Source organism: Anolis carolinensis, unplaced genomic scaffold (genome assembly GCF_035594765.1).
Source record: "Anolis carolinensis isolate JA03-04 unplaced genomic scaffold, rAnoCar3.1.pri scaffold_15, whole genome shotgun sequence".
Lineage (NCBI taxonomy): Eukaryota > Metazoa > Chordata > Lepidosauria > Squamata > Dactyloidae > Anolis > Anolis carolinensis.
In genome coordinates, this window is record NW_026943826.1 from 7022176 (window position 1) to 7036200 (window position 14025).

Below are 14025 nucleotides of genomic sequence, written 5' to 3' on the forward strand. Positions count from 1 at the left end.
GAGGTCTGTTGGAAACTAGGCAAGCGGGGCTTATATATCTGTGAAATAATGTCCAGGGTAGGAGAAAGAACTTTTGTCTGTTGGAGAAAGTGTGAATATTGCCATTGGCCAGCTTGATTCGCATTGAATAGCCTTGCAGCTTCAAGGCCTAGTGGTTTCCTGCCTGGGGGAATCCTTTGTTGGGACAGTAAGTTGGAAAACACTTGGAATTCCAGAACAATCAGGGCCAACTAACATCTCCCAGCAAAGGATTCCCCCAGGCAGGAAGCACCCTGGCTTTGAATCTGCAAAGCTATTCAATGCTAATCAAGCTGGACAATTGCAATATTCACACTTTTTCCAACAGACGAGAGTTCTTTCTCCCTCCCTGGACATTATTCCACAGATATATAAACCCCATTTGCCTAGTTTCCAACAGACCCCATAACCTCCGAGGATGCCTGCCACAGATGTGGGTGAAACGTCAGGAGAGAATGCTTCTGGAACATGGCCACCCTGGACATCATTCCACAGGTATATAACCCCCACTTGCCTAGTTTCCAACAGACCTTACAACCTCTGAGGATGCCTGCCACAGATGTGGGCGAAACATCAGGAGAGAATGCTTCTGGAACCTGGCCACCCTGGACATTATTCTACAGATATATAAACCCCACTTCACTAGTTTCCAACAGACCTCACAACCTCTGAGGATGCCTGCCACAGATGTGGGTGAAACGTCAGGAGAGAATGCTTCTGGAACATGGACAGATAGCCCGGAAAACTCGCAACGACACAGTAATTCTGGCCATTTAATTCTAGTTCATGCGAGTTAATCCTCTGAGGATGCCTGCCATAGATGCGGGCGAAATGTCAGGAGAGAATGCTTCTGGAACATGGACAGATAGCCCGGAAAACTCGCAACAACGCAGTAATTCTGGCCATTTAATTCTAGTTCATGCGAGTTAATCCTCTGAGGATGCCTGCCATAGATGCGGGCGAAATGTCAGGAGAGAATGCTTCTGGAACATGGACAGATAGCCCGGAAAACTCGCAACAACGCAGTAATTCTGGCCATTTAATTCTAGTTCATGCGAGTTAATCCTCTGAGGATGCCTGCCATAGATGCGGGTGAAATGTCAGGAGAGAATGCTTCTGGAACATGGACAGATAGCCCGGAAAACTCGCAACAACGCAGTAATTCTGGCCATTTAATTCTAGTTCATGCGAGTTAATCCTCTGAGGATGCCTGCCATAGATGCGGGTGAAATGTCAGGAGAGAATGCTTCTGGAACATGGACAGATAGCCCGGAAAACTCGCAACAACGCAGTAATTCTGGCCATTTAATTCTAGTTCATGCGAGTTAATCCTCTGAGGATGCCTGCCATAGATGCGGGCGAAATGTCAGGAGAGAATGCTTCTGGAACATGGACAGATAGCCCAGAAAACGCGCAACAGCGCAGTAATTCTGGCCATTTAATTCTAGTTCATGCGAGTTAATCCTCTGAGGATGCCTGCCATAGATGTGGGCGAAATGTCAGGACAGAATGCTTCTGGAACATGGACAGATAGCCTGGAAAACTCGCAACAACGCAGTAATTCTGGCCATTTAATTCTAGTTCATGCGAGTTAATCCTCTGAGGATGCCTGCCATAGATGCGGGTGAAATGTCAGGAGAGAATGCTTCTGGAACATGGACAGATAGCCCGGAAAACTCGCAGTGATTCTGACCATTTAATTCTAGCTCATGCGAGTTAATTCTGCAAAGGAATTGGACAGGCGAAATGCAGAGAGCTTTTTGTAAAAAATTTAAAACTTTCAGAGGTTTTCGGGACCATCCTGTCATTCTGGTTTGACGGTGATTCATGAACTGACAGTTTCTCCGCTGCGGTTTATACACCACTCCAGGGCTTGTCTCGTCTGATAGGAGTTTGGCAGGCCAGGGATCGCGGATCGTTGACACTTGTCGGTTTTTGGAAATCGGTTGCCAACACCAAACTCCTCAAAGTTGAAACTGGCCCGAAATAATGCTACGGTGCATCTACACTTTCGAACTAATGCAGTTCAAGACCACTTTTCTTGCCAGGGCCCAAGACTATCGAATCCTAAGGGTTGCAAGTTTTGTGGGCAATGATGATAGAATCATAGAATTGGAAGAAACCTCATGGGCCATCCAGTCCCAACCCCCTGCCGAAAAGCAAGAAATCGCATTCAAAGCACTCCCGACAGATGACCATCCAGTTTCTGCTTAAGCTTTCGAGGAATTCCCGATAATTTGTAAGCAAGGATGAGGACTATGCCAATGGGGCCTTTTGAACTAGACAATTACATCACTGGCCAGAATCACTGGGTTGCTGAGAGGGAAGCACTCTTTCCTGACGTTTCACCCACATCTGTGGCAGGCATCCTCTGAAGTTGTGAGGTCTGTTGCGAACTAGGCAAGTGGAGTTTATATGCATACATACAGACATACATATACATACACACATAGGTATATATATATATGAAATAATGTTCAGGGTGGGAGAAAGAACTTTTGTCTGTTGGAGGCAGTGTGAATAATAATAATAATAATAATAATAATAATAATAATAATAATAATAATAATAATAACAACATCACTGTGTTGTTGAAGGCTTTCATGGCCAGAATCACTGGGTTGCTGAGAGGGAAGCATTCTCTCCTGATGTTTCACCCACATCTGTGGCAGGCATCCTCTGAAGTTGTGAGGTCTGTTGCGAACTAGGCAAGTGGAGTTTATATACATACATACATACATACATACATATACATACACACATAGGTATATATATATGAAATAATGTTCAGGGTGGGAGAAAGAAATTTTGTCTGTTGGAGGCAGTGTGAATAATAATAATAATAATAATAATAATAATAATAATAATAATAATAATAATAATAACAACATCACTGTGTTGTTGAAGGCTTTCATGGCCAGAATCACTGGGTTGCTGAGAGGGAAGCATTCTCTCCTGATGTTTCACCCACATCTGTGGCAGGCATCCTCTGAAGTTGTGAGGTCTGTTGCGAACTAGGCAAGTGGGGTTTATATATATATACAGTAGAGTCTCACTTATCCAACATAAACGGGCCGGCAGAATGTTGGATAAGCGAATATGTTGGATAATAAGGAGGCATTAAGGAAAAGCCTATTAAACATCAAATTAGGTTATGATTTTACAAATTAAGCACCAAAACATCACATTATACAACAAATTTGACAGAAAAAAGTAGTTCAATATGCAGTAATGCTATGTAGTAATTACTGTATTTACCAATTTAGCACCAAAATATCACGATATATTGAAAACATTGACTACAAAAATGCGTTGGATAATCCAGAACGTTGGATAAGCGAGTGTTGGATAAGTGAGACTCTACTGTAATAACATCACTGTGTTGTTGAAGGCTTTCACGGCCAGAATCACTGGGTTGCTGAGAGGGAAGCATTCTTTCCTGACGTTTCACTCACATCTGTGGCAGGCATCCTTAGAGGTTGTGAGGTCTGTTGGAAACTAGGCAAGTGGGATTTATATATATATATATATATATATATATATATATGTGAAATAATGTTCAGGCTGGGAGAAAGAACTTTTGTCTGTTGGAGGCAGTGTGAATAATAATAATAATAATAATAATAATAATAATAATAATAATAATAATAGTCCTAGACACTTGGGAAGTGTTTGACGTGTGATCCAATACAACAGCCACCAGATGTCTGCTGTGGACTCATCTTACTGTGTTTCAAATATTAATATTATATATATGTAATACTATAATAATAATATATTTTAATATATATTATATATATTATATATATTATTAGTAGTATATTAATATGTATATATAATATTATATTATAATAATATATCACAATATAATATTATATATATTATATTATATATCTATTATATCTATTATAATAATATATTATTTTATTTTTGTAGCCTGCTCCATCTTCCCGAGGGGACTCGAGGCGGCTTACATGGGGACCAAGCCCAACCATAAACAGTAAAAAAATGTTACCATTGGCCAGCTTGATTAGCATTGAATAGCCTTGCATCTTCGAAGCCTGGCTGCTTCCTGCCTGGGGGAAATCCTTGGTCCATTTCTGGGCACATCAATTCAAGAAAGAGATTTGACAAACTAGAAGGTTTATCTAGAGAAGGGCCAGCAAAATGGGTTAGGTCTGCGGTTGATGGTTTTAATTGAAACCCCACCAGAATAATCATAATCATCATAATAATCATAATAATCACAGTCCTAGACACTTGGGAAGTGTTCGACTTGTGATTTTGTGATATGAAATCCAGCATATTATTATTATGTTTGCTGTGTCATACAATAAAATAATAATAATAATAATAACTTTATTTTTGTATCAAGCCATGTAGAACAGACATACCTACATACAGAAGCTAGAAAAATCTACTTTGCTGGACTACAACCACCAGCATCCTCTGACCACACTGGTTCGGGGAATGTAGGCATTGCAGTCCAAGGTTTATCATTTTTCTGGGAGAGTCAGGAGATGTTGTCCATGGGAAAAACATCCCATGGATTGGTTTCCATGCTCTCAACACTTCTTCTTGTTCTTTCCTTAGACGCTAGAGTCCTCAGACCCTCGCATCACAGACCCGCGCCGGACGTGGATCTCATTTGTGCAGCGTCCCGGGGACAGCAGCAGCGCCAAAAAGAAATGCAGAGGGAAAGATAAGAAATTAGTAGGTCATGCACAATACGTAAATACTAATCATACTAACCATATATTGCAACTTAGTGCTGAGGTTCCATTAGAGTAGCCTTTTCCTAGGATCCCGGCCAGTTTTGTCTAAAAATGTCCTCCTTTCTCCCTTCTCCAGCTCGCTTCCATCCTTGCCTGCCCTGTCATAGAACATGGCAACACTCAGCACCTATTAGGACACAGGGGCGTTAGAAGCCTCAACTGACTTCTGTACTTCAAGACTCAAGCCTCAACGGTCATTTCTAACTCCTAACACTGGCTTTTGCACTCAAACAGACTCAAGCCTCAACTGTCATGTCTGACTCATAACTCTGGCTTCGGCATTCAAACAAACTGAAGCCTCAACTGTCATTTCTAACTCCTGACACTGGCTTCGGCACTCATACTCAAGCCTCAATGGTCATGTCTGACTCCTAACTCTGGCTTCAGCATTCAAACAAACTGAAGCCTCAACTGTCATTTCTAACTCCTGACACTGGCTTCGGCACTCATACTCAAGCCTCAATGGTCATGTCTGACTCCTAACTCTGGCTTCGGCATTCAAACAAACTGAAGCCTCAACGGTCATTTCTAACTCCTAACACTGGCTTTTGCACTCAAACAGACTCAAGCCTCAACTGTCATGTCTGACTCATAACTCTGGCTTCGGCATTCAAACAAACTGAAGCCTCAACTGTCATTTCTAACTCCTGACACTGGCTTCGGCACTCATACTCAAGCCTCAATGGTCATGTCTGACTCCTAACTCTGGCTTCAGCATTCAAACAAACTGAAGCCTCAACTGTCATTTCTAACTCCTGACACTGGCTTCGGCACTCATACTCAAGCCTCAATGGTCATGTCTGACTCCTAACTCTGGCTTCGGCATTCAAACAAACTGAAGCCTCAACGGTCATTTCTAACTCCTAACACTGGCTTTTGCACTCAAACAGACTCAAGCCTCAACTGTCATGTCTGACTCATAACTCTGGCTTCGGCATTCAAACAAACTGAAGCCTCAACTGTCATTTCTAACTCCTGACACTGGCTTCGGCACTCATACTCAAGCCTCAATGGTCATGTCTAACTCCTAACACTGGCTTCTGTACTTAAACAGACTCATGCCTCAACTGTCATTTCTAACTCCTAGCACTGGCTTCTGTACTTAAACTGACTCAAGCCTCAACAGTCATTTCTAACTCCTAACACTAGCTTTTGCACTCAAACAGACTCAAGCCTCAACGGTCATGTCTGACTCCTAACTCCGGCTTCGGCATTATAACAAACTGAAGCCTCAACTGTCATTTCTAACTCTAACACTGGCTTCTGCACTCAAACAGACTCATGCCTCAACAGTCATGTCTGACTCCTAACTCCGGCTTCGGCATTATAACAAACTGAAGCCTCAACTGTCATTTCTAACTCTAACACTGGCTTCTGCACTCAAACAGACTCATGCCTCAACAGTCATGTCTGACCCCTAACACTTGCTTCTGTACTTAAACTGACTCAAGCCTTAACTGACTTCTAATCCCTAACACGGGCTTCTGTACTTCAATATACTTAAGCCTCAGCTGTCATGTCTAACTCCTAACACGGGCTTCAACTGACTTCACATGACTTCTAACTGACTTCTTTGAATGCGATTTCCTGCTTCTTAGCAGGGGGTTGGACTGGATGGCCCATGAGGTCTCTTCCAACTCTACTATTCTATGATTCTAACCCCTAACACGGGCTTCTGTATTTCAACAGACTTAAGCCTCAACTGACTTCTAACTCCTCTAACACTGGCTTCTATACTCAAACAGACTCAAGCCTCAATAGTCATGGCTAACTCCTAACACTGGCTTCTGTACTTAAACTGACTCAAGCCTCAACTGTCATGTCTAACTCCTAACTCTGGCTTCGGCACTCAAACAGACTCAAGCCTCAACGGTCATGTCTGACTCCTAACTCTGGCTTCGGCATTCAAACAAACTGAAGCCTCAACTGTCATTTCTAACTCCTAACACTGGCTTCGGCACTCAAACAGACTCAAGCCTCAATGGTCATGTCTAACTCCTAACACTTGCTTCTGTACTTAAACTGACTCAAGCCTCAACTGACTTCTAACCCCTAACACTGGCTTCTGTACTTCAATATACTTAAGCCTCAACTGGCATGTCTAACTCCTCACACGGGCTTCTGTACTTAAACTGACTCAAGCCTCAACTGACTTCTAACCCCTAACATGGGCTTCTGTACTTCAACAGACTTAAGCCTCAACTGACTTCTAACTCCTCTAACACTGGCTTCTATACTCAAACAGACTCAAGCCTCAACAGTCATGTCTAACTCCTAACTCTGGCTTCAGCACTCAAACAGACTCAAGCCTCAACGGTCATGTCTAACTCCTAACTTTGGCTTCTGCACTCAAACAGACTCAAGCCTCAATGGTCATGTCTAACTCCTAACACTGGCTTCTGTACTTAAACCAACTCAAGCCTCAACTGACTTCTAACTCCTTACTCTGGCTTCTGTACTTTAACAGACTCAAGCCTCAACGGTCATGTCTAACTCCTAACACTGGCTTCGGCACTCAGACTCAAGCGTCAACAATCATGTCTAACTCCTAAAACTGGCTTCTGTACTTCAACAGACTCAAGCCTCAATGGTCATGTCTAACTCCTAACACTGGCTTCTGTACTTAAACAGACTCAAGCCTCAACTGACTTCTTACTCTGGCTTCTGTACTTTAACAGACTCAAGCCTCAACGGTCATGTCTAACTCCTAACACTGGCTTCTGTACTTAAACAGACTCAAGCCTCAACGGTCATGTCTAACTCCTAACACTGGCTTCGGCACTCAAACAGACTCAAGCCTCAACAGTCATTTCTAACTCCTAACACTGGCTTAGTCACTCAAACAGACTCAAGCCTCAACTGTCATTCCTCAATTGTCATCCTGTATTCTAAACAGTCACATGGTCTGCAGCCCCTCCCACTGCTTTAAGCACATAGAGCTAAGAAAACTGCAAACCAAATAAGACATACACTACAGGAGATCAACCAACATGTTATAAAACAGACAAACATCAAATAGAGGAGGCTTGAGAAGGTTGCTCTCTCCAACAACCTATTTATCTACTCACATTTACTTTCGAACCGCTAGGTAGGTGGAAGCTGGGCTAAAGGCCAGGAGCTCACCCTGACCCGGGTGACAAGATTTACCGCAGCTGGTGGTTTAACCTGCTGAGCTAAAGCCCAGCCAAGGTTCATATGATGATATGTCTTTTGTGCAGTGTTTTCACATTTCTGACCTTCTCAACGTCTTCCCTCTTTTTGTGTTGATTTTAGCGCGGGTTGGTCGGACCTCCAGGACCCCCTGGTCCTCCGGGCCCCCCGGGAGCCCCTGGGGCGGAAGTCACCCAGGAAGTGTTATTGCAAGAGTTCAAGGAGATGCTGAAAGGTAAGTGGGTTCTAGGACAACGGACCGCCTTCAAAGGTCTAGTTCAGGGGTCTCCAAACTTTTTAAATGGGGGGCCAGTTCACGATCCTTTGGACCATTGGAGGGCCGGACTATAGTTGGCCACCGAGCAATTATTATTATTATTATTATTAATAATTATATTAATATTTATTATATAATAATAAAGAGGGTTGGAAGAGACTCTTTGGGCCATTGAGTCCAATCCCCTTCTGCCTTTGTGCATAAAAAGAACAAACAAAGCACCCCTGACAGATGGCCTCCCGGTCTCAATGTTAATAATAATAATAATAATAATAATAATAATAATAATAATAATAATAATAATAATAATAAACCCTTGAGCCATTGAGTCCAACCCCCTTCTGCCTTTGTGCATAAAAAGAACAAGCAAAGCACCCCTGACAGATGGCCTCCCGGTCTCAATGTTAATAATAATAATAGTAATAATAATAATAGACCCTTGAGCCATGGAGTCCAACCCCCCTTCTGCCTTTGTGCATAAAAAGAACAAGCAAAGCACCCCTGACAGATGGCCTCCCGGTCTCAATGTTAATAATAATAATAATAATAATAATAATAATAATAATAATAATAATAATAGACCCTTGAGCCATGGAGTCCAACCCCCCTTCTGCCTTTGTGCATAAAAAGAACAAACAAAGCACCCCTGACAGATGGCCTCCCGGTCTCAATGTTAATAATAATAATAATAATAATAATAATAATAATAATAATAATAATAATAATAATAGACCCTTGAGCCATGGAGTCCAACCCCCCTTCTGCCTTTGTGCATAAAAAGAACAAGCAAAGCACCCCTGACAGATGGCCTCCCGGTCTCAATGTTAATAATAATAATAATAATAATAATAATAATAATAATAATAATAATAATAATAGACCCTTGAGCCATGGAGTCCAACCCCCCTTCTGCCTTTGTGCATAAAAAGAACAAGCAAAGCACCCCTGACAGATGACCTCCCGGTCTCAATGTCAATAATAATAATAATAACAATAACAATAATAATAATAATAATAGACCCTTGAGCCATTGAGTCCAACCCCCTTCTGCCTTTGTGCATAAAAAGAACAAGCAAAGCACCCCTGACAGATGGCCTCCCGGTCTCAATGTTAATAATAATAATAATAATAATAATAATAATAATAATAATAATAATAATAGAGGGTTGGAAGAGACCCCTTGGGCCATTGAGTCCAATCCCCTTCTGCCTTTGTGCACTGAAAGCACAAGCAAAGCAACCCTGACAGATGGCCACCCAGCCTCAATGTTAATAATAATAATAATAATAATAATAATAATAATAATAATAATGATTATGATGTTTGGAAGAGACCCCTTGGGCAATCTAGCCCAACCCGCTTCTGCCCTTGTGCCGTGGGGGCCGGATAAATGGCTTCGATGGGCCACATCCGGCTCCCGGGCCTTAGTTTGGGGACCCCTGGTCTAGTTGATGGCCTCTTAATTTATCCCTCTTTTTTTCAGAAGCCACCGAACGGCGCTCTTCGCCAGAGCTTCCCGTTGCTCCCAGCGAGGTCCCTCCGTTGATGTTCTCCTTGGAGGACCTCTCTCCTTACAAGCGGGTGGAGGAGGCCTTCCACTGCAAACTGAAGGGCCAGCTGGTGGTGGACAAGAAGACCTTGATGGAGCTTCAGAACTTCCAGATGGTGAGCCACCACTAGAGCTCTCTCTCTTTCTTTCTCTCTCTCTTTATAGAATCACTAGCTGTGCCCGGCCACGCGTTGCTGTGGCAAAGTGGTGGTGGTATTGGTTAAAAATTGTTGTGTAATTTTTATTTGACGTTATTTGCAATTTTTTTATTAATTTTATTGTAAGTTATATTTTTATTTATTATATTTTATTATTTTCTTGTATTGTTTTTAGTTATTTTCTGTTATTATAGTATTTTATTGTATCAATTTTTTTAGTGTTTTTTATAATTTTTTATTGGGTTGCTAGGAGACCAAGTTGGAGGAGCTTAGCCTTCTAACTGGCAGCAATTGGATAAAAGCAATTATTCCTCTCTAATTAGGACTTTATTTTTCTTTTCTTTTTGTTGTATCAACCTAGAGGCGTGGATGATGGGTTGTGTTGTCAAATTTCGAGGTTGGGGGGCCTGTAGTTTTGTTGTTTTGTGGGTTGCCATGATGCCATCACACTTTTATATATATAGATGAACGTAGAGGCGTGGATGAGAGGTTGTGCTGTCAATTTTCAAGGTTGTGGGGCGTTTAGTTGAGTTGTTTTGTCTGGTGCCGTGATTCCATTACCCTTTTATATAGTTTAGTTGTTTTGTCCGGTGCCGCGATCCCATTACCCTTTTATATATATAGATGTGGACCCATATAATGCAATTCAAAACCAGAAGGGTAAAACCACGGTTCGATGTCCCCACCAAGCCAATCCCTTTGGGAGAAAAAATTGGGAGGGAGAGTCGGAAAGAACGAGGGAGGGAGGGACTTTATTTTTCTTTTCTTTTTGTTGTATCAACCTAGAGGCGTGGATGATGGGTTGTGTTGTCAAATTTCGAGGTTGGGGGGCCTGTAGTTTTGCTGTTTTGTGGGTCGCCGTGATGCCATCACTCTTTTATATATATAGATGGAATCCTAGAGTTGGATGCTAAGAAGTGGTTCTTGTTTTGTCACGCGCTGGGCCTGTAACTATTGTCTTTTTGTATAGGACGTATACTTTATGCCCAGCGGGAAGCCAGGGTGCCTAAAGAGAGGTTGTTGAGGATTTCCCTGAAAAGGATGGCCTTTTGAGATAACAAAGTCTTTATTGAAGGGAGATGTTGACAAGCTGGAAAGCGTCCAGAGGAGGGCGACTAAAATGATTAAGGGTCTGGAGAACAAGCCCTATGAGGAGCGGCTTAAAGAGCTGGGCATGTTTAGCCTGCAGAAGAGAAGGCTGAGAGGAGACATGATAGCCATGTACAAATACGTGAAGGGAAGTCATAGGGAGGAGGGAGCAAGCTTGTTTTCTGCTGCCCTGCAGACTAGGACACAAGGGAACAATGGCTTCAAACTACAGGAAAGGAGATTCCACCTGAACATCAGGAAGAACTTCCTCACTGTGAGAAGGGCTGTTCGACAGTGGAACTCTCTCCCCGGGGCCGTGGTGGAGGCTCCTTCCTTGGAGGCTTTTAAGCAGAGGCTGGATGGCCATCTGTCGGGGGTGCTTTGAATGCGATTTCCTGCTTCTTAGCAGGGGGTTGGACTAGATGGCCCATGTGGTCTCTTCCAACTCTACTATTCTATGATTCTATGATGAACAAATAATAAATCAAGAGTCAAATAACACTTCAAAGTTTCCTTAACAAACTGTTGACCCTTTCAGTCTTGTCCCCAGGGGACAGGCAGTTGGCTTTTTCGTGTCAGGAGCAACCGGAGTTGCTTCTGGAGTGAGAGAATTGGCCGTCTGCAAGGACGTTGCCCAGGGGACATTGCCCGGATGTTTTGATGTTTTTACCATCCTTGTGGGAGGCTTCTCTCATGTCCCCGCATGGAGCTGGAGCTGATAGAGGGAGCTCATCCACACTCTCCCCGGGTGGGATTCGAACCTGGCAGCTTTCAGGTCAGCAACCCAACCTTCAAGTCACTTAGTCCACTACGCCATCTGGGGGTAGTTACTGTGAAAACCCTCTTATAACCTCTCCCAGGCTGTCTATTATATGGGCTTAGCTGATGTGGGACCCACTACCGATTCCAAAAACGTCTGGGTATCGAGTGGACCTACCAACCAAGGCTTGCAGATGTTTCCGCTGGGGTTCCGTGGATCTGTGGTGCTGTTCTCTCTCCGAGGTTTCTATGAAAACTTCAGGGCTGTTTCCCTCAGGAGTTGTGAGGCTGTAAGCTCTCAGCCAGAGCTTTTGGGACCTTTTCCCCTGGAATTCCTGTTTCCGATTTCTCGGATGTTCTGTATCCCCGGATGTTATTGAGATATGAAGCTTTTCTACGGGACAAGCTGGTCTACTTCCTATAGCAGGGGTTCTCAAACTTTTAAAGCAGAGGGCCAGTCCACAATCCTTCAGACTGTGGAGGGGCCGAATTATCATTTGGGGGGAAAAAACCCGAACAAATTCCTATGCACACTGCACATGTCTTATTTGTAGTGCAAAACAACAATAACAATGAAAGACCAATACAATATTTTAAAATAATTTTAACCAACATAAACCCATCAGGATTTCAATCGGAGGTGTGGGCCTGCTTCTGACCAATGAGATAGTCAGGTTAATTAGGATTGTTGTTGTTGTTGTTGTGTGTCTTCAAGTCATTTCAGACTCTGGGCGAGCCTAAGTCTAAAATTATTTATTTATTCATTTACTACATTTATTTCCTACATTTATATCCCACCCTTCTCACCCCAAAGGGAACTCAGAGCAGCTGTATGTACATACAATATATTATATTATTAGCATAGCACAATATTAGCATTATATATTACTATATTGAACTATATCACTATACTGTAATATTATATGTAATATATAACATATAATTAATATTATTATATGGTATTATTATTAGTATTATATTGTATAAAATGATAATATTATTATCAATATCATATGTATATACAATATAGTATATTATTAAAACTGATATAAAATATTATATTATAAATGAGGGTGGGGGCCAGGTAAATGACCTTGGAGGGTCGCATCCGGCCCCCGGGCCTTAGTTTGGGGACCCCTGTCCTATAGCTTAGCTTCCTAAGTGAGACAGACTTAAAAATGGCTCATTCCCTCCCAGAGCCCTGAACAAGGGGCGGAACCAAACTTAATGATGATTGACAGGCAGCCTGTCCTATGATTGCAAACATTTGCAGCAAGAAAATTAAGTTGGAGCTTCTGGTACAGCTGTACCAGCACAGTTCTCAAACTGTGTGTCACAACTTGAGAGTTAGGCGACTCACATGGAGAGAGGGAAACAGATATCCAGAAATTTGGGATGGTCTTTCTTGGTCTGAGGAGATTGGATCAAGGCAGAGGGGACAGGGATGGGTGAGGGGATTCTGATACTGAAAACTAATCTGAAATAATACTGAAAACTAATTTATAGTCAGCGGTGTCCAGGCACAGGTGCCCAATTAAGTCAGCATCTCCTACTTAACAACCACCAGAAGTGGTGTAATCTTTCCTTGTTCCATTGTTGCTCATTTATTGAAATGAAGTGGTGTAATCTTTCCTTTATTGAGCAACAATGGAACAAGGAGAGATTACACCACTTCTGGTGGTTGTTAAGTAGGAGCTGCTGACTTAATTGGGCACCTGTGCCTGGACACCGCTGACTATAAATCCCTAGAATCCAAGAGTTGGAAAAGACCTCAATGCCATCCAGTCCAATCTCCTTCTGCTAGGGAGGAAGACACAATCAAAGTATTCCTGACAGATGGTCATCCAGCCTCTGATTAAGAATCTCTAGAGAAGGACCCCAAGGCAATGTATTCCACAGTCAAACAGCTTTTTCTGTCGGGAAGTTTTAGGACTAAAGGGCGGGGCTGGGGGCAGGGCCTCTTCCCAAGAGCCTCTGTATACCACCCCTGAGGCGTTTGTTAGAACACAGGGGTGGGGTATAGAGGCCCCGCCCCCTCCTCTAGCCCCGCCCCCTGTGTCTTGGCAGGCACCATAGGACAGGGATAGAAGCTCAGCCCTGCCTCAGAGCTCGTAACTCCACCCATCCCAGTCCTGGCTGCCCATTTTTGGCCCCGCCCACCTCCCCCTCGCAGTCCTGCATCTTGGACTAGGGGAGAGTGAGATATAAAAATAAAGTTGTTATTATTATTATTATTATTATTATTGTTGT

At 42.8% G+C, this 14025-nt stretch overlaps 1 protein-coding gene across 1 annotated transcript in view; it reads left to right on the forward strand.

Annotated features, from left to right (window-relative positions):
* The window catches only part of c1qtnf12 (C1q and TNF related 12), a 40378-nt gene that overhangs the window by 13132 nt on the left and 13221 nt on the right, over window positions 1–14025 (forward strand). Inside the window, exons 2-4 of the mRNA XM_062965524.1 lie at window positions 4612–4731; window positions 8067–8178; window positions 9704–9885. Coding sequence (XP_062821594.1) covers window positions 4612–4731; window positions 8067–8178; window positions 9704–9885 — 414 coding nt within the window. The remainder of the gene's footprint in view (window positions 1–4611; window positions 4732–8066; window positions 8179–9703; window positions 9886–14025) is intronic.